The following is a 27,913-nucleotide window of genomic DNA, read 5'->3' as shown; positions in this document are numbered from 1 at the left end:
AATTCCTGTGTGCAAGCACAGTGGCCAATAAAGTAATTCTAATTCTAAAGTAGGCTCCCGACCCACCACAACCTTGAACTGGATAAGCGGTTACAGAGAATGAATGAAAACAAACTGTCTTTTCACTTTTCTGAACTGGTAAAATGCTGTTGGAAATTCAAGGCATGCAAAATCCATTAACTTACTTTGATGTAACTGTTAACAGAGGAGTTGGAACTATAATCTAAAATTATTTCAGATACTGCAAGAAGAGGACCATCCTTTTTTTCAGTGAAAAACTCTACCTGATAAAAAGCCATTACACTAAAATCATATTTTCTTCACTCACTGTTAATTTTTTTCAGCTTGCCCCCTGTTCTTTAAAATGGTCAGGACCCCACAGGACCACCACTGAGCAGAACTGATTGGCTGGTGGTCATTTCTCAGCGCTACAGTGACACAGATGTTACAGATGCAGCAGTGTCACTCTGTGTCACTGCTGGACATAGTTCAACCAAAAGCGACCTCTGGGCAACCAAACTCCAGTAGCACTGCTGTGGCAGATCCACTTATATCAGTACAACACACACCATCACATCAGTATCACTGCACCGAGAATGATCCACCACCCAAGCCAGTCCTGCTGTCTTGACCATTGAAGAACAGGGTGAAAAGGAGCTAACAAAGCATGCAGAAGAACAGATCAACTACTCTGCCATTGTAGGAATTATACGTACCTGTACTACAAAAACAAGGGAGTAATTGTAATATGGCTGATTAAAGTATTTACCAGTATTGCTGTGGAATTCCTTTCTTGCCTAATATTGAGTAGAGTTCCACAGTCCTCCTTTTACCCAACAGCTTTGTAAACATTAAGAGCATGTGGAACAGTAAGCTCACCTCAGAGCAAAAACCTCCAGTTTCAGAAAAATTATTTGCGAAAATCTGACTCATTGCATGATTTTTCTGACAATGAAGAAAAAAAAAATGTATTACCCTTCTTATATTTGAATAAAAACAAAAAGCAAATAACTGTCCGTCTTTCAATTATTTAAATTAATAATAATACAAATAAATAAATAAATCAAATAATAAACTGACTGAAAATGTTGAAATTTTTGATATGATTTACATTTAAATTAATACAAGGTGGTGTGAGCCAACATGGCAGCTGAACATTTCCAGAGAAGAAATTTTGACCAATTTAGCCCATACTGGCTAGCATAATGTTGCATGATGGGGAGTGGAGAGAGGCTATCCTACAAACACAGAGACAGACAGCAACTCTCTTGAACTGCTAATCATGAATGACAGATAATCTAAGAACAAATGAAAAACTTTAACTCTTTAAATACATACTGTAAAGCAATCAATTTAACAATGGTTTTGATTAAACATTTCACTGACCGTAATAAAGTTTTCATGCTTTCTTGTGCATGTTAGCGTAGTGGAAAACAACAAATAGGAAGCATGTCTGGTTGTCTAGTTAATCACTCTCACTCCCACTGTCTGAAGTTACATAAGAGCCTTCCTCTCCAGTGTCAGCCAGGAACCAGTGATCTGTGAGAAAATCTATATTTGCATTCCAAATACATTTCAATATTATCACTTCAATATTTGAAAGTTTAAATCTTACGTTTTGAGGATGAAATCTCTTCATCTTCAACATGGTCAAAGTCATAGCAGACAAAAGCACTCTGTTTAGAGAAAAGACCAAAAAAAATTGTGGTAGAAGTAGTTTTGCAGAGTTACCGAACGCAGTGCAAAAACAAACATACAATATGCAAGCATTTATGTTAAAAAGATAAGATTAGTAAGGTCAGAAGTGTGTTAACAGGGCCTAGCAAATACTTGCCTTAAATTTGAGAAGGGATTTCCACTTTCCTTTCTCTTTCTTCACTAGTTTGATTACAGGTTCATTGCACTTCATTTCCCATAAAGACTGTTGTGTGTCAATGTTACCATGCAATTCCAGGTTAGCGCAGTAACGTCGATTGTTCACATATGCACTGTGGGGTGTGCAAAAGTATATACTGACTGTTTAAAAACACACCCAGCATGACCAAAGAAGAAAAACATTTTATGATTACTAAAACTAACAATGAACACTCCAAAGGTACACTGACCTGTAAAGCACTTTGTCTGAGAAGAATTCACACTTCTGCATCATCGGGTTGACTAGTTTTACTTTAATAGTGACAGAGTCTTCTCCTTGAAACCACTTAATCTGTGGGTGAAAACTGAAGATACATATAACTAACTAATAAGTAGTGCTGGGCGATATGAACGCAAATCAATGTCATGATTAATTGGGAAATTTTCCACAATTACGACTAATGAATGATTATTTGGCTTTTGTATTTTTGACCCTTTTGGTCATTTTTTTCCTCAGCGTTTACGTTTGACTTTTTTATTGAGTTTCATCTTAATCATAGTCAAAACACAGCATGTCCAAACCACACACGCTGTGCTTTTCTTTGGTACTAGCTGCTCGAGTTGCTTGATTGGCCTCTGCATTTAGGTTGCTTCTATGTGGCAGATAAGCGCAGAATCACGTGACTACAGCTTTGTAGCTTGGTTTTAAAGGGACAGTACATTAACACACAGTGGGGACATAATAGAACAAAAAAATGTATATAATCGATATAGACAAGATTATGTCATTTAGAAGTTCTGAATGTCGATCTCAAATACTTTCCGATTAATTGCCCAGCCCTACTAATAAGCTACTAATAGCTTTCAGGATAAACAAGTAATATGTCTGAACAATCAATGTAGAGTCCAACACTCAGATCTAAAGAACATATATTGTTTTAATTACAATGCTATATTTTTTACCTTGGTGGTACAATATCCACACTTTTGACAGGGTGATGCTGGATCTGAATCTCATCTGTAGGTTCCAAAAATATATTTAACATTTCACATATAGGACATTAACTATATTAGAGCTGAGGATCTGAAAGACATCTAGTATAATGTTTAAGCTTAACTTGCCTTTGCATGAATCATTAGAACTGGCAGCACTCCAGATTTGAGTGCAAAGCCTCCCTAGATCAGTTGATCTAAATGAAAAGAGAACCTTTATTAGATTTAACAAATAAAGGAAAGAATAAAAAAAAAGACAAATTCAAAGTTAAACACTGGATGTTACAATCTAAGGCAACAGGTACACTTGATACAGCAGGGGAATTTAAAGTAATAAATATTATAGTATCTTCACTTACTTAAGCATCTGTTCATTGTCTATTAAAGAGGCTTTAGTTGATCCTCCACTGGATACTGAAGTCTGGTTTAGGTCCGTAAGCTTCTCTGATGGCTCACAGGTTTCAGGTTCTCCATTCTCAGTAAGCTCCGCTCCTCTGCAGAAGTTAGGACTTTCAGCCTTCATCTGACTTGTTAGAGTCTCTAGAGCATACTGAACCTTTTGCTCCAGAGCCACTGACTCACTTTCAAACCTTGTCAAGTAAAAAACAGATAAAACAGCAGCTGCTTATAAATACTGTAACTTGGAGAAAATCTGATTTTTTTTCTATAACACAGGTTAGCAATAAACATGTGCGAACTGCCAACTAATCTCTTCTGTGTGGTTTGTTAACATTTTTAAAACGGTAAATCACAATTCCACAAGCCTAGTTCATAATCTCTCTATAATACAAGTAGTACAGATGTGAATTTGAAGAGAAAATGAGTCAGAGCTGGTAATAACCTGCAATTCCCACTGATCTCCACTGCGGTAGACATTTCCTCTCTCTGGCAAAGTGTCTTCAACAGCTCCAAATGCTGAGGGTTTGGGGTGCCCATTCCAGTTGCAAGAATTTCCGTGTGTACATTATACTCATGTATGAAGGTCTTTAGACCAGGAACACGTGTCATGTGTATCTGTTTTAACAAAGGCAAATTTTTGTTTTTAAATAAGCTATTATAGTTAAATAAAATTATATTTAGATTTAAAATACCCCCCCAAAAAAATCCTACCATTGGATCAACCCAAACAGTATTACCCAGGCACATCACCACTTTGGCTTGATGCACCTTTCCTTTGATCTTCAGACTAATAGCTCTAGTTACCTTAAAAATAAATAAATATATATAAACAAATATTTTTTCACATCTAAAGCAAAATTTTAAACCAATACCAACTTTATTTTTTCTTTGTTGTTACATGGATAGCAGGTATTTCCTGCCTTAAATAAACTGTGTTTAAAATCTAAAGCTAACTAAAGCTGGTTTAAGGGAAATTACATTAATAATATGAAAAATATTGGAGTCTTAACTTCAGGATATACTGAGCAGCTTAAAACATTTGCCAAAGCAAAAAGAAATTTTTATTTTTAAATAATGCTGTCACTGTGAACTGGGTAATTACCCTTGGATTCCAGTCTACTTCTCCATCAATGGGTTGAACCCTGCACAATATGATCTCCACAGCTTGACTAGGTATGCTTTGGAAACCAGGAGGAAGCTCTAGCAGCTGATGTGACTTCACTTCTTGTATGCAACCCACATCAATAAAGTGAGCAGTAACACTGCTGAACAGCTGATTTCCTTTATCTGGTATGTTGATCACACACACTCTAGCACAAACAAATAATTCACCATCATTCATGGCCATGTTTGACTTTAAAACCATAGATTATAAAGGAATATTCTACCAGCTTCTTATGAAAGATCACTACTTACCTATGATATTCATCTGCTTGTTGTACTGCATAAACACCACCCACTACCACTTCCTTTGCATGAAGTCGTCCTTTAGCATAGTGCGAGTTCAATTCAGCTGCAAAGGTTTTGTAACTGTCCTCTTTCTGGTTCACAATACGCCCATAGTATACATTTGCACTTTTAATGTAAAGAGGCAAAACCTTGGAAGTTGGTAACAGAAAAACAATTCAATTTTAGGCATTGCCAGAAAAATGCACATAACATTAAAATCTCTAACAAGTTGATTAAAGCTTAAATCCAAAGAATTGGCATAATATTTAGTTTGACATACTCTCTGGTTTAAGCACAGATTTAGATGCAGTAGTTGATAAAATGTCTGTAAAAATACATTTTAAACAAATACTATGAAGCTAATGGCAAAATTACCAGGATGGTTCCCGAGTTAAAGTGAAGGGAGGAATCTGAAAGTTTTCTGATGATCATGTGCCGGTCGGGGCAAACTGAACTGTCCCTATGTGGATCAAAGATGGAAGAGACAGAGTTAAAATGCAGTTGAGAACCAAATGCATTATTAAAACTAAAACATTAGCCAACTGAAACACAAAACACTTGGGGGGACGTGTCAACCCCCACCCAGAGTTAATATTCTACAAAGGATTGTTGGTGACACAGTGTCTATTTTAAAATCCTTACAGCTCTTTAAATACAAAGTTGACCAGGCATATTGGACAATAACTAATAGTACTTTCCAAGAAGCTGTGAGGCACTTGGATGGATCTGCACAGTAGATCTGCTTAAATTAACTTTTGACAACTTGTGCTGTCACAATTTTACCAGAGTTTATGCTTCTTGCTTAACAAGTTTAAAAGGAATGGGCTATATAGGAAATATTGCTTTAATACCTCCATGGTTCACCTGTTAAGAAAAAATTTGCTTCATTATTAATGCTGATGGAGTGCAGTTTAAATTCATTATGGTTTTTAAATACTATGCACTGTGTAACAGGGTTAAAACAAAAGCCTCATATTTTTAAAATACAGATGCACAAAACTGTATGCTGGGTTAAGTTGAGGTGTAAAACCTGCAGAAGCCCAGGCTCTTCAAGTGGCTGCAGAGTTCTCTGTCAATCTTCTGCTCCTCCTTGGCCTGCTTTACTCCCTGAGCAAACTGCAGGAGCTCTGATGGCAATGGAGTACCTGTACGCTTCAAGTACCGCAGCACTCCAGATATATGTCGAGCATTTTTTTCGGACAGAAGCAACACAGATCGCACTACAAGAGAAGAGCTCTGTGTCCCATCCTGACAAGACAAGAACAATCTCTATTAATAATAATTACTAACTAAACAAGTTAGTAAAATACATGACTTCCCGCTACCTTGATAGAGAGATTCTGAAAGTTTTCAGACATGCAGAACAGTCGGTTCCCAAATAGTTTAGGTGAGCTTGGAAACCCATAATGTACCACACATGTGGCATCCCTGATACAGAGTGCCTTCAAGCAATCATTGGTGGTCACTGTGAGACAAGATTTGAAGAGAGAGAATGGAAAACTTCAAAACTTGTTCAGTATAGTTAAATACCAAACTCAAAGAGCACAACAGCAGCCTTACCCAAGATAACCTGTGTGCCTGGACCAATATCTTTCTTCCACTGCTCAACAACAAATTCAAACCGGTAGGTAAGGCCTTCATGAGCTTTCAGAGAAAATGCTGCTGTATTGCTGACAGCCTGGATGAATATATTCAAAGTTAAATTAATTTTAAGCACTTCTGCACAGAACACCCTAAAATAAGTCACATTAATCATAGTACATTCCACATATTTTACTGAAAGTTTCTTGGAAAATGTGCTGTATACAATTCTGGAAACTGACTATTAATGTTTAAACTCTCCTTTTCTTGGTCTGAGCTCCTTGTTTTTTTCCCCTTTAACAGTGTACAAATATCCTTCTTTTTTCCAGTGCATAGAAAATATTAGCAGAATTATACAAAAAATATATTGGATTGAAATTGTATACAGCAAGACAAAAAGCCTTTTTACATTTTTGTTTGTATCAGAGATTCTGGTGCTCAGTTGCTCTAGTGGCAAAATGTCGACTACTGCATCTTCAGTGGATGTTTCTATGCCAGTGATGTCTGATCTGAACTGCAAAGGTGAGGTATGACTGCAGTTCCAACCAAGCAGCAGCACATGATTATTTATATAAGGAACTATATTTATTAAGCAGGCATGCTCAAGATGGTATGGAATGAATATCAGCAGCCACATCCACTGTTTCCAGACAAAACATGCAACACAATGATTTACTAACAATGAAATATCAATATTTAAGATTACTGTACCTTGTATACATGTTCCACCTCTTCTGCTGAGTTTGTAATGATGATAGTTTTCTGTGGAACACAAGGGCTGAAGTCCAGAGAGCTGAGCAAAGTTGAGGTCTTATTGCAATCCAGACACAACAGGACTGTCTTTTGATGAGAAATATTTAACAAAAGAGTTGCTCATGCAAATGAAAAATATTAACATGACTACAAATTTTAAATTATTACTAAAAAAAAGTATTATTAAACATATAGTTTTCCTTATTGTATGAGAAAATTTGATGCAAACAATGTAACTTCATTTTTATCAATGACAAATCACCACACTTAGAGAATGTTCACCCAGCTTTACATCATGAACAAATCAGCTAATAGCTGAATATTTCGGCCTGTTGAAACTAACTCGTACCTTACAAACCATAAGTTGCTGGGAAATTTGAAATAAAACATGGTCTCAAAATGAGAAATGTCTGCTGAAACAACTGAAATAATTTTTAAAAATCCAACGCAGACTGTGGCAAACAACACTGGTTGCTTCAACAGCTGTATCTCAAATTTTGTAAAAGTATAAATAAAACAGAAAACTTACAATTGGAAAAACAAAACAAAATAACTGATCATTTTATCATGTTGTAATTAACAACATTCACATTGGATTAAAGCATTTTTTTTTACCATAGGTTGTCATAGAGGGTGAATGAGAGAACAACATACTGAAATAAAACATGGCCCGAAAATGAGAACCGTCTGCTGAAACAATTGAAAAGAATATAAAACTTCAAGAAGAAAATCCAAGCAAGATGAGGGAGAAGACAGTGTTTGAGCGAGCATTTGTAATCATTTATCATTGTGTTCCAGTAATAAATTCAGACGCTGAATTACAAAAGCACAAAAAAGGCGCCAAGCTATTGGTTGTAATATTGGCTAAAATTCCAATGCCGGACCGATAACAATAATTAAAAAAACCCACACAGAATCACTAGAATTAACTAATATTTTTGTTCATATTTTCCACTGTTGTTTCTGTTACTACATCTGGAAGAATTATGCCAACTATTTTGATGAGTTATAACTGAGGTATTTTTCACAAAGCCAGAATTTTAAGCTACTTTAAAAATTGGTTATATTTCTGTCATATGTTATGTGTAATGAAGTAAAAAATCTAGGCAAACATCCTCCAAGGGTGTGGATTCCAAAATTTAGACTTTCATATCCAAGACAAATACAAAACTCCTAAATGGAATTACAATGAGGACTGATGTGTATTGAAAGATATAGACAAAACAGAAATAATTATTTAAAAAACTGAACTAACAGCTAATCAGGACTACTACAGGCAGATTGACTGTCTGACCTGATGAACACTGCCATACAATGCTGCTTCTTCTGGCACCGTGACAATGATACTGGGGCTAACTGTGTGTTCCCGAACCATGGCTTCCAGATCTTGACTCCAGTGAACACTCACAGCAACGATCTGTCGCGGACACATGGCTCTCTCTTCCCTTGAGACTACTTTTTGGAAATGTTGCAAGATAGCTTCCATCTTCAGAGTGAAACAAATACAACACAGGAATTACCATATTAATATCAAATATATTTCCATACATTCTCTTTATTTTCTGTTCTTACCTGTTCAGGTGCTCTTGAGTAAAGTTCAGAGGCTTCATCCATAACCAGGTGGCAGAGCCTAAGGAATTGGAAACAGTGTACCTCCAGCAGCCGGGCTAGACTAAAGGGGGTGGTAACCAGCAACTGACCTGTTTTGTAATACACAAAAACTGAGAACTCAGCATTTAAATGCAAAGCTTATTTGAGATCAAATGTCCTTATGACTAACCATATGCATCAAATTTCACTTTTTTGATGCACTCCACCACATTGCATGGCTTAGCTTGCCACATGTGAATGTTTCTCTCTTTGTAGAAACCAGCTGTTTACTAGTATAGGCTTATAATTAAACAATAATACATTAAATTTTAATCCAAATCTTTAGTGTCAGCAATGCTTTACAAAAACAGATATTTTCCATTTTAAAGCAATTATATATTAATCTTGTATTCTGAAAAGTTAAATAGTTAAACCTTCTGAGAGTCCTGTGTGAAACAAATACAAATTAAATTGTTCAAGTGATTCAGGAACAAGAGCCCTTCTACTTTAAATCAGAAAGTGCATGTTTATATCTAATGACCACTGGTCATGTCAAAAGTAATCCCAGCAATGCACACTAACAGTTGTTTTGAATCTTGGCATTCTTGGCCTCATCTTTGCGAAGTCCAATCATCATGGCAGCGGGATGAAGATTCACAGCTGCCTGACTGTCTTCCAGCAGCTCCAACACAAACTGCACCTTTTCCCAGCCTGGGCAAAGGATCACTGCTATGGGCTAAAGAGGAAATAAGGGGGAATCAGTTAATTAGAAAAAAAAAAACTGCAGAAAATACCAAAAATGGCACCTGCTCAGTGGGTGGGAAAAATAAACTTCCTCTAACAAAAAATACACAAAATCAAAATGAAGCCAGATTAAATAAAAAAATATTAATAACACCTTTTACCTAGGATAAGTAATGTGTAGACAGAGGTTTTAACAGACTGTTCTCTCACCCCAGTGTATGAAGTTAGGGCATTGAACATAGAAGCCAGTTGCAGCTGGGCCAACAGAGGGGGGATATATGACAGAGGATCATTTCCACTGTGGCACACCAGCACTGTGTCACAACCTTGTGCCACAGGGGGCCAGCAGTAGTTCTCAGCCAGGCTCGGCCCACTGTATTTTCTTCTCAACAAGAACTAACCACAGAAAGAAATTAAAAGTATTAAAAAGACATGACATGCACACATTACTTTTGGATTTTTGTGACAAATGTCTAGAAAACCAAGAAAAACATATTTAATTTTTATTGGCTGTTGTTAAAATAAATACAAATTCAAATAAATATATAAAAACCCATAATAATGTGCAGTTCTCTAGCACTGAAATGAATAAATAAATAAAAACCCACAGGTAAAAAATAACTACCTTGCGAAACTGATCTGTGATGGGAGCACACATTAGGCTACTGCAGGGATTGATGCTGAAAGCTGAGTGCACCAAAATGCTACTCTTGCTGGACTCACAGCAGACAACCTGACACACACAACAGCAATCACACATAATCAAAAAAACAAAGCTCTTTATTCTTTCACAAGTTTAACTGCAGGTTTTCAATCAACCAATCAAAGGAGTACACACCCTGTAAGCAATCAATTGATGGAAGAGAGACCAACTGATCAAATAAGTATAATCAGTAACTCGGGCAGCTATTGGAAGAGAGTATTGACACTTCATTTGAGAAAGTATAAAATAGAGATTATCAAAATACACTCACAGGATTATCAGTGCATTCTGTGTCTAAATTTATTGGATCTGGATTCAGGAACTGTAGCAATCTGCACATCAACAAAGGACAACACAGATAGTAATGTTCATTTATATATCAAAACACTTAAATAAATCCCCATCCACTACAAAAGGCCCCATTAACACAGATATTTTAGGGTTTTGGGTCACTAAAAACTGAGGTTTTCAAAAACGCTCTCCAAGGTGGAGACTTTTTGAAAACGTTGTCACTGTTCTCACATGGATGAGGATATTTTTAGAAATGCTTTTGTCAAATAGCATGCCTGTCTTTGGCTACTCCCTCTATAGTGAATAGCACAAGTCATGCAGCTAGGACTAGATTTCAGACTCCCACATATGAATAAATGATGTATTAGAAATATATAATGCACTACTAAAATGAGCAATCTGTAAGACATTTACTATACTTAGTCATAAAATTTCCAGGGTGTGTGTGCGTTATCATATATTAAGAAAGCAGGCTAATGCTGGGAGCAGACTACACAATATTTTTGACAAGCTGGGTCAAGAAAGTGTCAATCATGGCTACAGAAGCGCTGTGCACACTGCTGGCAGTTTTGTGTTCCAAAAAAAAAATAAAAATAAAAAAAAGAGAAGAAAAAGCTATTGTGGACCCGTCCTGTGTGTTTCGAAGAGAACAGTATAAACTGTCTGTCCTGCAAAGAGTACTTGAGGTAATGCAGCACTAATAGTAGAAATAAATTCCTGAACCTCAACGTTTTTTCATGCCATGGAGGTGGGCAGGGGTGGGGGTGCTATGTGTACAACACACTTAACACAACTCGTTGGCTGGTATAAACAGCTGTAGATTCGATGCAGAAGTATAAATTAGGCTTCAATCTGTTTGGCCAAGACCCAAGGCCTGTCCATACTTTATTTCTGAATAGGCTAATTGGCTAGTAGGCCTATTCTTGGTGTGGCTGAGAGTGAAAGGTGTACCTCTCAGATCCAGGGATCTGTCAGATCACTGGGCGAACCTAATTTTTTTAAAGTAGTATATTCTCTTTCTAGAATTGGAGCTCTACTGGAATTTCAGTCCGAGATCCTGTCCTCTGTCCAAATCTCCATGACCAGAGACTGTGTAAAATGAGCATTATCTTGGCATTATCTTGTTGAAAATGCAGGGTCTTCCCTGAAAGAGATGACATCTAGATGGGAGCATATGTTGTTCTAGAACCTGAACATAGTTCTCTGCATTAATGGTGCCTTTCCAGATATGCAAGCTGCCCATGCCACAAGCACTCATGCAATCCCATAACATCAGTGATGCAGGCTTCTGAACGGAGCGTTGATAACAACTTGGGTTATCCTTGTCCTCCATGGTCTGGATGACATGGCGTCCCAGTGTTCCATAAAGAACTTCCAATGAAGACTCATTTGACCACAGAACAGTCTTCCATTTTGCCACACTCCATTTTAAAAGACCCCTGGCCCAGTGCAAACGTCTGAGCTTGTAGAGCTTGCTTAGAAATGGCTTCCTCTTTGCACTGTAGAGTTTCAGCTGGCAACGGCGGATGGCACGGTGGATTGTGTTCACTGACAATGCTTTCTGGAAGTGTTCCTGAGCCCATCCTGTTTTTTCCTTGACAGTGGCATTTGAGGTGCAGTGATGTTTAAGGGCCCGGAGATCATGAGCATCCAGTAGAGGTTTATGGCACAGCAATTGTTCCAGATTCTCTGAATCTTTTGACGATGTTATGCAAGGTTGATGATGATAACTTAAAAGTCTTTGCTATTTTACGCTGGGTAACACCATTCTGGTATTGCTGCACTATCTTTCTGCGCAACAATGGTGGAATTGGAGATCCTCTTACCATCTTAGCTTCAGAGAGATACTGACACTCTGTGAAGCACTTTTTATACCCAATCATGTTGTCAATTGACCTAATTAGTGTTAATTGGTCTTCCAGCTGTTCGTTATATGCTCAATTTCCTTTTTCCAGCCATTTATTGCTACTTATCCCAACTTTTTTGGGATTTGTTGACACTGAAATTTTGAATCAACATATTTTTCCTTTAAAATGTTACATTTACTCAGATTAAACTGTTGATCTGTCATCTATGTTCTATTACGAATAAAATATTGACATTTGCCATCTCCACATCATTGCATTCAGTTTTTATTCACAATTTGTTTAGTGTCCCAACTTTTTTGGAATCTGGTTTGTAACAAGGTGAATAACAAAATTACTGGGTGTAAATGCCATAATTTGTTTTAAAAACACTGACGCATACTGTGTTTCTCCGTTGCGTGTATGTTTTAAACAAATTAAAGAATAAGAGTTGTGTTTGAAAATCCTCGCATTTTTGCCTATTTAAGGTGGAACGGAGAAGTTTGGTAATAAACAGCAAACCTAAGCATTTCATTAGCACATGTTTTAGTGACATGATGTACTCTTAGTTGTGTGTTTTAAACGAGAAGAGCTTCAAATTTAGTCTTGTTTATAAAACCTAGTGCTATCTTTACCTTCACATAGATTAAGGTGCAAAGGAGTAGACAAGAAGCTGGAAAATAATGCCATTAAGACTCTTAAACTGACCCATATAAGGTGGAACTAAATGCTTGAATATGAAAATTGTGAATAAGAAGCAAGGATCTGCCTCTTAAAATGACATTTATGGTTGAAGGTTTGAAACCTTTTCTAAGCCTTTATAATGTGGATTTAGAGAGTAAAGGCTTGTAAGCGCATGGAAAACAGCAAAATGCTCTTACAATTTTTCCTTTTTAAGGAGGTAAATGTTAATGACATAATGCACAACTGTCCTATGTATTTTAAACTGAAACCTGGTCAGGCTTCACATCTGGGGAGGAGAGGGAGGAGGCAGACAGAGCTCTCCACTCTTTTGAAAATGTAGTTCTCATTTTAAATTCTTGGTGTCAGTATTACAGATTGCTTATTTAAGATGTAGATTCAGTAATTTAATTACTTGTGCAGGGTACTACACAGGAAGTATGGCGTGATTTGGGATATAACCAGTACCATGGCCCCTTATGCCAGGATCAGATTACATAAATTTAGCCAGATTTTGGCACGATTTAGTCTAACTGACAAATTTACAGTGTCAGAACCAAATATGAGCTTCAGGGTGAATCAAGGTCATGTAGTGTGACATAATCAAAGATCAGCAATGTGGTGTCTGACACGCCCCACGACACTACGATGAAAAGTCTAGTATGTTAGAGTTTTTTGGATCTTTTCGTCTGGTTTGATATATCCTACAGCATGACGATGACCAATTGGAGGACAGAGCGCTGTCTGGCACATGTATATATAAACACAGAAGAGAAAGAGGCTGCTACTGCAGCTATTAGGAGGAAAAACTAAACTAAGGAAATGCTCTTGACATTTTAACACATTACCTCAAGTTCTATTTGCAGAACAGATAGGCTATTCTCTCCTCTTCAAAACACACAGGAATGGGTTCACTACTTCTTCGCCTTTTTGGAACACAAAACCACCAGCAGCATGCACAACACTTCTGTAGCAGTAATTAACAGTTTTTTGACCAGCCTCCCCAGGAAGCTCTGAACTCAAGCAATGACGCGAACAAAGTATAGTCCATGTCAAACGTGTGGTGTTGCCAGTCTCTCAACCAAGACATGGCACGAATAGTGCTAATCTGACATAGTGAACATCACGAAAGACAAAAATAGTGTGTAGTCTGATCCCGGCATTACTGGACTGGCATGATAATGCAGTCGCTTTCGTCTGGATGGGGATATTTTCAAAAACAGTGAAAGCAAAGTCTCTGATTTTAAATATAAACAAAACCATTTGGAGGGGCCCAAGATAGAGCCATCCACCGTAACATGATGACAACCTACTTGTTTATACACTCACTTTCCATTCTCTACACTGACCATACAGGAGCACTTTGTAGTTTTATAATTACAGACCATAGTCCAACTGTTGCTCTGGATACTGGTCACCTTTCAGTCTATTCTTCTATGGTCAGGACCACAGCAGTACCGACACAGAGCAGGTGCTTGGGTGGGGGAAATTGTCAGTGTTGCAGTGACACTAACATGGTGGTTGTGTTTTAGGGTGTGTTTTACTGGTACGAATGGAACAGATACAGCAGTGCTGCTGGAGTTTTTAAACACTGTGACCACTCACTGTCCACTCTGATAGACACAACTACCTCGTTGGTCCACTTTGTAGAAGTCAGAGACAGTAGATGATCTGTTGCTACACAGTTTGTGTTGGTCTTCCTCTGAACTTCCATTAGTGGTCAGTGGACGCTGTTGCCTGGATAGTTTTGGTTGATGGACTATTCAGTCCAGCAGTGACACTGAGGGGTTTAAAAACTCCAGCAGCACTGCGGTGTCTGATCCACTCAAACCTACACAACACAAATTAACACACCACCATCATGTCAGTGTCAATGCAGCACTGAGAGTGATCCACCACGACAAATCATACCTGCTCTGTAGGTATACTGAACATTCAAAAATATGTTGAAAGAGAGCAAGGAAAGTCTGCAGAGCAAGAGATGGATTCCAGTCTGTAATTGTAGAATTACAAAGTGCTCCTGTGGACAGTGGAGCTGAGAGTATGGACAGTGAGTGTAGAAACAAGATGGAAGTCAATGTTATGGATGATCAGTGTATTTCAGATGCTTAATGAATAGAAATGAGTATCTAACCTGGCACAACTTAACTGGTCTCTGGCATTTAGCTTGTGAACGAAAGCTTGTTCTTTCAGAACTGTATGAGAGTCACTTGTACTGTAACAGGAATGCCTCATATTACTGACATAATATAATGTTTAAGACATATTACAGACACATGCTTTAATACAAAAGGAAAATATTTTTTATTAATTATTATTATTATTCCATGTTATTACCTTTTTCCAGAGCCACGCTCTTCAATGAAATCCTCATCTCTTTCCAACTGTGGGCTGTTAGAAAAAGCAGGAAAATACCCTCCATTCATTACTAATGATTTTTCTGGACACACAAATATATTTAATGTGTGCTGGCCCTACCAAACATCCGTGTGCTCTTCAGAGTAAGGAACCAACATTAGATCACTATGTGCTGGATTTTCACCAGTCTGCATTGCATTTGGTGGATTTTCTTCAGACTGAAAAATATTTGATGATAATGTGGTCAATTACAACAGTTTTTACAAAATTGAGCAGTACAAACTAGAAAGAACAACTGCAAATATACATCTTAAGCTCTCAGTGCATTTTTATGCTCCAAGCTAAATAGTTCTTACTTTGGTAATTACATTTGAATGTGATGAATATGAGGGATTCAGAAACTTCATGAATCTGTTTTGAGAGAGAGAGAGAGAGAGAGAGAGAGAGAGAGCAAAAGAAGTGGGTGGGGGCAGTTAATCTATGCTTATACTACCACATGATTTAAAACAATATTAAATAAATTATTAAGCATGCTAATACCCGATCCCACCTGATTACGTTTAGATGCTGAGACAACTGTTCCACAAGGGCACTCTCTGTATCCACTGTCTGTTCAAAGTTGCTGAAAGAGAGGATCACAGAAACAAAAAAGAAACAGATAATATATAAATACATGCATACTGTACTCTATTCAGTATTGAAAATTATAAATAAAAACAATGAATGTGTTTTACTGTAGAGAATGCCTTAAGTCTGTGTGGCACTTGTTCCTGAACAGTTATTGGACTTCCAAATAGTTACTTGTATGTCAAATATACAATAAATCTTAGGTCATATATTTACATACACACAAGAAAAACACTTTCAAATAAAACATTTCAGAAGTCAACACATTTTATATCACCATGCATTTTATGCCTTGGTTAAATTACAATATGTAATTTATTTTCACAATATCTCATTCTAACTATCTGCTGAGTGACACATTCATTCCTGGTTTTATATTATATATTATATATGATTTGTAACGTGTCATATGTTGAGATATATGGATTCATGTTTGGGGACTTGGCCTTTACATTTTAAAAAGTGAATCATATATGTATGCTAGCACTGCACAAACTTCTCAACACATTTCTGGAATTTTGGACCATCACAGAAATGGTGTAATTCAGTCATGCTTGTCAAACACTCATTAACTCTAGGCAGTTTTTTGATTGCCCATCTCACTCTCTTTTGATGTCTCTCTGGCCCATTTTTCCTTTTAAAGAGAATAAGGGGAAATAATCTGATTGGATACTGGCAAACCAGGCCTGTTGATCAAGCCAATTCCATTTTTAAAAAGCACTGCGCCCTGATTTGGATAATTGCACCTGTACCACTCACCAAAACATTAGACTACATTTCTTTCATGCCCACATATGTCTGCATCAGTGTTTTGGGCTGATGCCTTCAGGTGTTCCTTCAATATTTCTAAATAATGCTTCTTAATGATGACATTAAACACTATGACGTGACTAAAATTGACCAACAACATGATACTACCAGCCCATGTTTTACATTTGGGACGGTGTTCTTTGGATTAAAACCCTTACTATTTTTCCTCCATATGAAGCAATTTTAATTAACCGTCATTAAAAAGGCTAGGTCTTTGTCTTGGTGATTATGTGCAAACATCTTTGAGGCAATGCAGTAATAAATGATGAATTAAATAGATTAACATACAAGCACATTTGCAGTTCCGGTTGATGCTATAAATACAGCCCAAAGCCAGAGCTGTTGATGCTAAATTTATTAACCGCATACTATTGTAATTTATAAGGATTATTAGTAACATTAACAGCTAACACTAACACATTTAGTGTTATCATCAACTGGTCATGATAGAAGTGGTCATAAAGTATTATATAATTTTTAAAGATAAAATGTGCCACATATAGGAAGATAATGAATGAGACAGTGAATGCTTTTTATAAAATTATACTGATTTTAATATGCCCTAGGATAAGAATTTGGTAGGGGGGTAGTAGTAGTAGTAGTTAACAGAGCCTGTAGTGTGCTGACTAGTAAAAGTATAAACAGTGCAACTATCTGCACAGAGCACAAGGCGGAGGAGAGGTAGTAGACAAGACTACTAGTTACAACCACTACAATTCCCTCAATACCATGCAACGCCAACAGCTTCAGGTTTCTGGGTGGCATGTATGTTTGTGAAATTACCATATTTACCCTAATAGTGTAAGGTGCCGTGAACCATGGCATACATAACATTATAGCCCTAGACATTAAACAACAAGATAGCAGGGTGAATTTAGTATTAAATCTAAACTCCTTACCCAGTATAGTGTTTCACTTCCTCAGGGATCCTGGTGGATTCATCTCCAGAAGATACTGTTCCATTAAAAACATCTTCATTTTCTACCTAAAATCAGGACAACCAACAATCTAAAAAACACATACTACACCCTATTTAGACTTTGTTTAAAATCAGATTTGTGCAATTTTTCTGGTGTTGGTTGGCTGAATCAGAAAAACTTACAGCACAAATCCCAGTAGCATCAGGTAGTTTTAAGGCAAACACCTGAGGTTTTGATACAGATGTTACCGGTTTTTCCTCTGAAGGCATTAGTCTGAGCTGTCCTGTGACTGGACAAGAAAGTAAGAGGTCAAAGTCTCAAAGAATAATACATCAGGAACAATCAGCATTTGATCTGAGCAAGCAATGTTTCCCACCGTTTTTGCTAAGGATGTGTGGAGGAAGTGACCGCACGGTACAGCATCCATTAATTTCAAGGATTTGCTGAGGACTAGAAAAGATGTCCCAGGAGAGGCTGATGGGAGAGCGATCCACAAAGCTGCTCATCTCCCCAATGACAGCCTTCTCACTTGAGAAACAGGCAAACTTCTTAACTACCAAATCGTCATTCACACAGATCTATAAAAAAATAAGAAATATGCTTTAAAAATTACTAGACAATTTTGTCAAAACTGCAATGCTACCAGTTCAATTTACTGCCCAAGAACATTTTCAGAAATGTTGTCTTATCAGTACAATAATACAAACGATATTGCTGATCTCATAATATAAATTAAGGTGTGATTTTTCTTACTGATATCTTTTAACATGTGCTTCAAGTTATTTTTTTATTATTGTTTTTTTTTTTTTACAGTTCTTTGTGGTCTTATTGAGAAGTCTGTGACATGCTTGCAATCATCAAGCACCACAGCACCAAATGGATAGTTTGACTCCCTATTTCTTTAAATAACAACATGCTACACACTGCTCACCTCAGTCCCAAGTAAGCAGCATCAAGATGCGAGGAACAAAGTATCTTTAGTTTCCTTTCACATTGTTCTTCCAATGGTCAGGAGCCCCTACAGTACTGCACTGACACTGACATGGGGGTGGCATGTTAATGTGTGTTGCACTGGTATGACTGAATTAGTTGGTGCTATTGGACTTTTTAAACACCTAAGTGTTATTAGTTGACAATAGTCCACCAACCAAAAACATCCAGCCAACAGCATCCAGTGACCACTGATGAAGACAAAACTATTCAGCAAAAGACAAGCTACTGTCTCTGATTTTACATCTACAAGGTAGGCCAACAAGACATCCATGTCTAAGAGTGGACAGCGAGTGGAGTTTAAAAACAGCAGCAGCACTGCTGTGTCTGATCCATTAGTACCAACACAGCACACACTAACAGACAACCACAACTTCAGTGTGACTGCAGCACTCAGAATGATCCACCACCCAAATCATACCTGCTTTGTGGTGGTCCTGACCACTGAAGATAAATGTGAAATGGGACTAAGAATGTATGTGAAGCAACAAATGGAAAATATATATATGGAAATCTGAACTACAAAAGTGAATGTCTAATGGCCGAAAAAAATACTCCAGTGCAACAAATTATCTCTAAATAAATTACCTTCACATTCCTGATGGTCACGTACAGTTCAATAGCAGTGGAACATGCATTTGTTTCACAAACAACAGCCTCCACCATAGTAGAAACTGAACACAGATATTTTATTCAAATTAAACTGAATAGACATTAAAACATAAATGTTGTGTTCATTAAGCAATTCATGCTCAAATGATGCTCATACCTTGCAGAAGATTGTACAGGTATTTTGTGACAGAGGTATCCCAGTGAGGTGATGGACTGAAAAAAGATTAAAACAAGACAAATAAATACTGACTCAATAACTTTAACTGCAACTAATGTGTACATAGACCCAGTGTCTGTGAACAGAAAAAAAAAAAAAACATCTGTCAAATGCTTTGGTTCAAAATACCATAAGAATCATATAACACAAACATTCTCTGTCTAAACAGTGGGTAGAAAGCTAATATGACTTAATTGCCCAAGGGAACAGGTACAGGTTTTTTTCTCTCCACATAATGTTCCCTTGCAATATTACATTGTTTTGAAGTACTGTGAGCAATGCTGTAAAGTGTGTAGTCTTACACTAGTTCTGCTGTCTCATTTGAAAGGAACACTTTGAGTCTCATAGGGTGAATCCTCGCCAACTCGAATCTTCGCACTCGGAAAGGCAGCTTCAGGAACTTATCTAGAAGAGCTCTTGCACTGCAGGAAACACAACTGACTTCAACAAATAGAATCCAAACAAATGATATCAGAGAACATGGACCAAAAATAAATACAGTAATACACAGGTAAATATGAATAATTTATACAATCAATAAAATTCTTCTGCATTACACATTCAATAACAGGTCCTTAAATCACTGATGATTTTATAACCTAATAGTATGTAAAGAAAGTTTTCTCTGTCTTATTAACACAAAAAAAACAACAGATTGATGTTTAGGTGTAATTTTCGGAGTTACCGAAGCATATGACAATCATCAACAAAAATGCATAGAAATATATTATACATACTTATCTGTACTGACAACAATATGCTCTCCATAGTCCACTAATAAGCACATGGCCTGACTGCCCACTGTTCCCATAAACAGAGATTCCATTTTGGCCCTGCACCAGCTCTTCAGGGTTGGGCAGAACACTGCACACAGCTGTAAAAACACATGCACACAGCTGAGAAAAGTTCTTTGGGTTTTTGTGCAGTAACTAAATTTATAGCTTATAGTTAATAAGAGAAAAGTAACTCAATATAAATGTATTTTCAAACTGGCATTATAACACACATTAGCAAGCAATACCTGTCCCTCCTCCAGTGCAGTTAACTTTATTTTCTGGACATCCAGATTGACATCATGATAGAAGAGATTCATTTTAGCTTGCAGATCTTCATATTCATGAGGGCTTCCAGGCTGCGTAGCAAATCCTTTCACAATCTGTCCCCACAAACATCCTGGATCCTCAACCTCACAGAGGAAATAAAATTAAAATTGTGTCCGTACGTTCACCTTCCTCTGCTTACTTTGACACTCCTGGGATTATACTGATCAAGCATTTCCCAGACTAGTGTTGATCTGAAAAAACAAGTTGGGACACTGCACAACATGTACATAAAGACTGCATGCAATGATGTGCAAATTATTTAAAACTAGAGATGCACAGATTTAGAATGTCTAGCTAATTCAGATTTTGCCTTTTTTTTAAATTTTTTTTTATTATAAATGACTACATTCAGAAACATTTTATTAAACTTTTATTTAATGGAAACATTAAATAAAAATATGCACTAGGTTACAGAAGAAACCTTTTCTTTCAATGCACCTTTAAAAAAATGTTTTTAATTTTCCCAAAACACAACAAGTCCTCCTCATCTTACATTCGACCTGCATGTATTAACCTTATTCAAATAAGAGGCTTATAAATAACGGCAATATTAGCCTTGTAAACCGACCCATTTAAGGTTGAAATAAATGTCTGGACAAGAAAATAAGAAACAAAAGTTTGCCTTCTAAGTACCATTGAAGGAGGAAAGGGGGTGGGAGAATCAATAAAGATGGTAACATCAGCTCTGACCAGTTATACAATTTACACTAGAAGCTTCAAGTGGCAGGTGTTTGAGCACTGAGACTGACTGAATAACTTTATTGCTGTGACTTGACTACTCTGAGCGCCGACTTCCAGCACCAAAACCAAAACAACACTTTGGGTCAGTTGCACCTCTATTCTTAACTACACTCTGTAAACATTTTGAAAATGAGAAAACCACTTGTAGCCGTTTTAAAGTTACATGTTTTCCCATTCTCACGTTATAGAATTTCAGCTGCTCAACAGCTCTGGGTCTCCATTATATTGTTTTTCGTTTCATGATGCATAGATTGTTCTCAATATGTGGCAGACTAGTAAGGGGCCATGCAGAATGTAGACTGGCCTTGTATTACTGAAATAAGCAAGGCCTTTTGTGAAAAAAAAAATAAAAAAAATAAAAAAAGATGGCCTGTCTGGATGGCAGCATGTTGCTCCAAAACTTGTATAATCATTCAGCATTAAACGTCACCCATACCATGTGCACAAAGGCACAGCCACACCATTACTGTAGCTGGCTTCTGAATTGTGTGATTATAACAAGCTGGAAGAGGCCTTTCTTATCTTATATCAGGATATAGTATCCATGATTTCCAAAAAAGATTCCTAATTTTTATTTGTCAAACCACAAGTAATTGTCTACTTCACCTAAATACATCTTAAATGAGAAAGCAGCCTTGTTTCTGGATGCAATATATATATATATATATATATATATATATATATATATATATATATATATATATATATATATATATATATATATATATATATTCTCTTTACATGTGTGAATTTTAATTTGTCTTTGTAGATGCAGCAACAAACTGACAGGGAGAGGTTTTGGGAAGTGTTTCTTAGCCCATGCATTGATTTCCACTACAGAAACGAATCTGTTTTTGCCAATATTTGTTCTGGGGCTGTCCCTTGCACATAGAGACTTCACTGAATTATTTAATGATATTATTTACCACGCATGATTAAACCTCCAACCTTTAATATTTTAGGCTTAGAAACTGTATTCTTGAATTTTTGTACTAATTGCTCACACAGTCTTTTACAAAGTGCTGAACTGGTCCTCATTTTTACTTCTGAAACATTCAGCAAATTTGAGATTATCTTTTTAAAACTTTTTTAGATCAGGTGACTAATCTGCTGGCAATTAACCTAATTTATTTATTTTTTCTAGCATTACACCAGTATTTTACCAGTATACCAATTTACTGTTACAGAGGCCAAACCTGCCAAAATTAAAACTAAATAAATGAATGAACAAACAAATGACTAAATAAAATTTATTTTATCCATAATAATAATAATAATTATATAAAAATACATTTAAAATATCCTGAGAATAATAAAACCTTAGATAAATTAAAATGTGTATTTAATTTACTTTCTCTCCTGATATACATGTTATTTATTTCTATTTTGTTTTTCATGTTTATGTATTAATTTTATTATTCATATATTTCCATAACTATTTATTTTTTGTATTCACTTATTTCCCAATTTATGTTCTTCCTATGATAATAGAGAATGGGAAACTACGTAACTGCGCATTGCATTGTGGGTAGTGATCAGCATTTTAGAGGACAAAAAGTACTGGCAAAGACAATTTTGCTTCATTTTATGTTGCACTTTTTACGATTATTCATCTTTTCTGAATTCCTGAATTGAGATCACATGATTGATTAAGACATTCAGCTTTATTCAAACAGTAAACATGTCTATGAATGTATGACATGGGACCAAAGGCGGGATTGAACACATGGTGTGGCATCACACTTAAAAAGCAGATACATACACTGCTCCAGCAATGTATGCATCCCTTGTATTTATCCATTGAGGCGAGCAGCTGCATCTCTGAGCAGATCCAATACCAGCCTACATGCCGACATTGTACTCTCTAACACTTCTATGGGACCTGGAGGTTGTGGATTCAAGTCCCGCTCCAGGTGACTGTCCATGAGGAGTTTGGTGTGTTCTCCCCGTGTCCGCATGGGTTTCTTCTTGGTGTTCCAGCTACTCAAAAGTGTCTAAAGGTGCGAGTATGAGAGTGAGTGAGTGTTGCTAACTGAAGGACTGGCGCCCCCTCCAGGGTGTGTTCCTGCCTTGAGCCCAGTGATTTCAGGTAGGCTCCGGACCCACCACAACCCTGAATTGGAGAAGCGGTTACAAATAATGAATGAATGAATGCTCTGTTCTGGACTTGAAACTGAACATGAAAAAACAGCCCCCTTTATCAGCATACATCGAGGAGAAAATACAGAAATAAATAAATAAATGAATAAGTAAATAAAAACAGAATAATACAGAAAAAAATATTTAATAGATTAAAATATAGGAATTAATAAAAATAGTAAATAGAGAAATACAGAAATAAATACACTGAGTAATAAATGCACAAAATAAAAAATAAAACTGCATAAATATACAGATTATATTTGTAAACCCCCCCCCCCCCCCCCCCCCAAGGATTTGTTGATTTGTTTTTGGTTTTATGTCCCATATTAAGCCATTTATTTATTTATTTCTTGTTTTTACATTCAAATTTTTTCCTTTCTTTAATTCCACTTATATTAACTACTATATGTTATTATTGACAGATCTGGTACATATACCGCTGGCATCAAATACAAAATGGGCAACTACTGCTCAAGAAACTATAACTTCTCAGTTTAGACATTTGAAATAATGTGTTATCACAATATGAGTTTTTGCGATAAAGACATTGAAAAATGCCACAATAAAGCCTTGAATAACAGCAGACTCAAATTGCATTACCAGTGTGCATTACCCTCTTGCAGCAGCAGCAGAGGAAGCTCGTCACACTGCAGACTATTCTCACTTGACTTAATGGAGGCCAAGCTGGTGGGAGGCCTACAGGTAATATACACATTAAACACGCATACTCTAAAAATTAGTGCAGCTGGACCAAGTGCTGAAAAACCTTTTGAAGAGTGAAGACAAGTGAGAAACATTTTGTACCAAAAAGGGAGACACAGGGTCTGGGAATACTTTGGTTTTAAACGAGATGGCAATGTTCAGTGCAATGTTTTTTGCAAAGCATGCCAACTCCTTGTAGTTACCGTCACAGGGAACACAAAGAATTTTACCATAATTTAAGATGGTGGTTCCTAAAGGTGGGTGCGCAGCAAGGCGATGAGGCCAGTCAGTCATAGTAAAATCCTCTCATGCGAGTTCATGCGTGCAGACAGACTCCTTCGTGGCTGTTCTGCGCACGTTCCAGATAGCGCAAAGCACACAAAATGCTGCCAACACTTTTTTTGTGATCTGCGTAATGTGCGAAAGTTTGGGAACTGCTGACATAAAGTTCAATCACAAACAAAGGTATGAGGAGTGTTTTGCAAAATCTAAAAGCCCTGTTAAATTTACCACTCATCACAGTGCAGTTCCACATGTAAAAAAATCTCCATTGCTCAAAACAAAGCAAATACACTGTTAATATATAAATATATATATATATATATATATATATATATATATATATATATATATATATATATATATATATATATATATATATATATATATATATATTAACTTGAATGATAGTTTGTCACTGTGTAACAAAACATGACATAAATTATTAAAATATTTATTTATTAATTATAAATAAATTATTAGATAAATTAGGAGAAGGTAATCTTTCTAAAAAATAATAATAATAAATAAAAATAAAAAAGCTGATTCTCTTTGCTTAATGGGAGGTGTTTACATGTTTAGGAGGATTTTTTTTAAAAAAACAAATGAACTGTGGACTTCTACACTAAAAACTGTTCTGTCCATTCAAAGAAAATCATTTCATGTGGTAACAAACTATTCAACTGGATTTATTCAACTCCAGTAAATATTATGGATAAAATAATGGTTCATTCAAAGTATTTATTTGAGCTGAATAAACCCTGTTCATTTTTGTCACATTAAGTAATTTCTTAGGTGGTATAGGTAAACTATGTTTTACAGTGTAGACCTAACAAAAAAAAAAAAATTTAACTAGATGTTTCTGTGTTTATAAGTTGGCTATGTTGGTTTTGTGTTGTTGATCTCCAGCTGTAGTAACTTTGTATTAATATGAGAAAATAATATTTTTATTTAGATATAGATACTTCTATATCTATTATTTACTTATACATTTATTTATTTGTATTTTTATTTGTGGTTGTTCAGGGAATACAGCCTTGAATTGCACAAACTGCATGCACTATTACAATTTGCATACTTTTTATCTAATTTAAGGAGATATCTCTTGTTGAAAAAACCTGCAAAATAAATGTACTGCCATTCAGAGACACATTGTTTTACTTTAATCTTAATTTATCCAGTTTCGCATCGATATCAGGATAACCAAGAACATTATCGCACATCGCATTTTTTTCCATATCGTGCACTACTTTGTACTAATTTCAATACAGGATTTTTATTATTTGTACATTATTGTATTGTTTTTATTTATATTTTGCCCAGCATCCAGATTTTATAAAAATGAGGATGGTAGAATCTATTCCTCTCTATAAGGTCATTGTAATTAAGAGAGCATTCTGATATCTATTGAGCACTAAAAAAAACTTTATGACTATAAGGCATGATTTTATGACCTTGATAAATATTTATACTACAGTTTTGTCAAGCTTAGTCATGAGTGGAACATGCTAGATCAGTCATTACAATACAATTATCTTGTTTCTACATTTATAGTCCATTAGTTCATAAGGGACAACCCACCACACACCCTAAGGTGTTGTAAAAGTCTCTCCAGCGCAGCAGTGTATAAGATTTGCCATTCATTTTAGTACTGCGCTGTAAAGCCAGACAATCATTCCCCAATATGGCACCCATGTCAAAAACATTAAGTCACTGCAACACATGAATAACAGAGTTGAACTAGAGGGATGCTGCAAAGGCAGAAATTACCAAAATGTTTATTTTTGACAATCTGTAGAAATGTGTTAAATTTTTAAGCAGGGCAGGTATACGTTATTATTACACAGAAAAAACATTTCAGCTGTTTGTTTTAAAAAGTGGTCTTAGGTTATAACTACTCTTTAATATTGTGGCTGATCAGTGTGTGTATATGATTCTGATATGATATTGGGCTGTGGGGCACCATACCTTGATTATTGATATTTCTAACATTCCTCCAAAGTCCATTGCCAACCCTGAAAAGTAGGTAAAAATAACTAGTTTTAGTTTAAACCACTTGTCTTGTTTTATCCACAAAGGGCCGGTGTGGCTGCAAGTTTTCATTTTAAAGTTAATGAACACAAAAAAATTCTATTTAAATATAAGGCTATACTGACTTGTTGCTGTTTCTGTGGCACTGTCTCCAAACTTGGGAGAGAGTACCTTAAAAAAAGACACAGAGTTTCTGAACGTAAACAACCAGAAGGCACAGTATTTCCCCACAATGGTAGCTAGATGTCCTCTTTAGGCAGGAGCACACCTGACTCTACTTGTTTAATCATCTAGTCTCAATCTCTAAACAGTTATACAGGGTGTGCTACTGTTGGGTTGGAAAGAAAACCTGCAGCCACACCGACCCTTTGTGGATAAGCTTGACCCTTGGTTTAAACCACACCATAAGCATTACTTAGACCAGTGTTTCTCAGTCCTGATCCTGGTGAACGACTGATCTGCATAATGAAATGTCGTCCTTGTTCTAACCCACCCTAATCACCTACAACGGAGTTTGTTTATCGCAAGTAATCTCATACTTTTTTCCATCAAACAAAAAATGTTCCCAAATAAGAAATGAACCTAATGTAAAAAAGTAATTATCGGCACTGATTTTGCACTAGTTAGTGCTAACTGACATGGCCGAGTAAAACGCACCGATTTTTTCCTCCAATATCTGCTAATCTAGATAGTGGATTGTCTGTAGTCAACTTTGTAAAATGGCGTCCGTGCTTTAGGCTGTCAAGCTCCTCGGCGATTTACCAGGCCGTAATTTGTTCTTTACGCAAGTTAGCTACATTAACTTTAGATGGAAATTTCATCACTTCATTCGCCAAACTAACAGACAAATGTTAACTAAATCTAAATCATGTATCTAGTGATAGCTAGCTAGCGAATTTAGTGAAATATTTCATCTGTACTCGAATTAAAACAAAGCACGCTGTGTTAAGTGTTTGTGTCAAAAAATATTTTCAGATAGCCCAGTGCTAATTATTTTGGGGTGGTTACTTATCGGGGAGTTCACGTTAAGGTTGAGCTTGAACACTGGCAACATTGTTACTGAAAGTCATGCCAATAAAGCCAAGCTGAATTGAACAATGCAAACACGGGCCCTGTCTCTGTTAACATTACGAGCGGACCGAGGAGACCTCCCACGATATGTTTTTTTTTTTAAACCTGTTGTAAAACCTTTTTGGGAGGCCAAGCAGTGTTTTACTGAGTGGCATTAAACATATCTATGCCAAGCGCACAGTCTAACAGCCATGTTCATACTGATTTACCTGAGATGATGTATCTTAAGTCCTGGCACCAACGGCTCTGACTAACGGACGATTAGCGCCCTCGGTTCGTTATTGGTCGATCAATCAGTGCGGCTCAGCTCCGCTGATCTTTTAGCTCTTTTCCTCCAGCAGTATGTAGAGACCATGGTTTACAGATCTTATGATAACCAAATCCTGGTTTCAAACTCATGCCGAGTGTGGATATGGCGTCAGACGTGT

The 27,913-nt window shown here is 36.4% G+C and overlaps 1 protein-coding gene across 3 annotated transcripts; it reads right to left on the bottom strand.

Annotated features, from left to right (window-relative positions):
* On the bottom strand, positions 1 to 27,760 carry tdrd12 (tudor domain containing 12). Of its 3 annotated transcripts, XR_010802264.1 has the most exons (38): positions 27,695 to 27,760; positions 26,352 to 26,398; positions 20,438 to 20,602; positions 20,154 to 20,290; positions 19,719 to 19,838; positions 19,357 to 19,412; positions 19,176 to 19,261; positions 17,974 to 18,175; positions 17,780 to 17,886; positions 17,577 to 17,662; positions 15,791 to 15,862; positions 15,597 to 15,651; positions 15,361 to 15,458; positions 15,220 to 15,273; positions 15,017 to 15,097; positions 10,338 to 10,398; positions 9,989 to 10,096; positions 9,574 to 9,759; positions 9,202 to 9,355; positions 8,602 to 8,729; positions 8,324 to 8,515; positions 6,988 to 7,116; positions 6,256 to 6,373; positions 6,021 to 6,160; positions 5,726 to 5,943; positions 5,071 to 5,155; positions 4,663 to 4,844; positions 4,349 to 4,556; positions 3,958 to 4,050; positions 3,689 to 3,861; positions 3,207 to 3,437; positions 2,977 to 3,044; positions 2,818 to 2,872; positions 2,106 to 2,219; positions 1,835 to 1,988; positions 1,616 to 1,676; positions 1,387 to 1,539; positions 1 to 945 (listed from the first exon to the last, which is right to left on the bottom strand). XR_010802264.1 is itself a non-coding variant. In XM_066669262.1 (37 exons), exons 2-37 carry the CDS (start codon positions 26,388 to 26,390, stop codon positions 1,466 to 1,468), a joined length of 4,290 nt encoding a protein of 1,429 aa, XP_066525359.1. In that variant the 5' UTR covers positions 26,391 to 26,398; positions 27,695 to 27,760; the 3' UTR covers positions 1,150 to 1,465. The 3 variants fall into 3 exon arrangements, 2 of the variants coding, with proteins under 2 accessions (XP_066525359.1, XP_066525360.1); XM_066669262.1 differs by lacking the exon at positions 1 to 945 and having other exon boundaries at positions 1,150 to 1,539; XM_066669263.1 differs by lacking the exon at positions 1 to 945 and having other exon boundaries at positions 1,150 to 1,539; positions 15,609 to 15,651.
* Positions 27,761 to 27,913: the final 153 nt, after the last annotated feature.

The sequence above is a fragment of the Hoplias malabaricus genome, chromosome 4 (genome assembly GCF_029633855.1).
Source record: "Hoplias malabaricus isolate fHopMal1 chromosome 4, fHopMal1.hap1, whole genome shotgun sequence".
In the NCBI taxonomy this organism is placed as follows: domain Eukaryota; kingdom Metazoa; phylum Chordata; class Actinopteri; order Characiformes; family Erythrinidae; genus Hoplias; species Hoplias malabaricus.
This window is presented reverse-complemented; position numbering and strand designations above follow the sequence as displayed.

Bases quoted from the DNA above. Each gene is read 5' to 3' on its own strand.
- tdrd12 (XM_066669262.1), bottom strand. From the start codon at position 26,390: ATGGACTTTGGAGGAATGTTAGAAATATCAATAATCAAG. The intron at 15,863-17,576 runs GTAAGGAGTTTA...CCTCTCTTTCAG, and splicing joins GAAGTGAAACACTATACTGG to CAACTTTGAACAGACAGTGG. The intron at 8,516-8,601 runs GTAAGAACAGAA...TTCACTCTGAAG, and splicing joins ACTCAAGAGCACCTGAACAG to ATGGAAGCTATCTTGCAACA.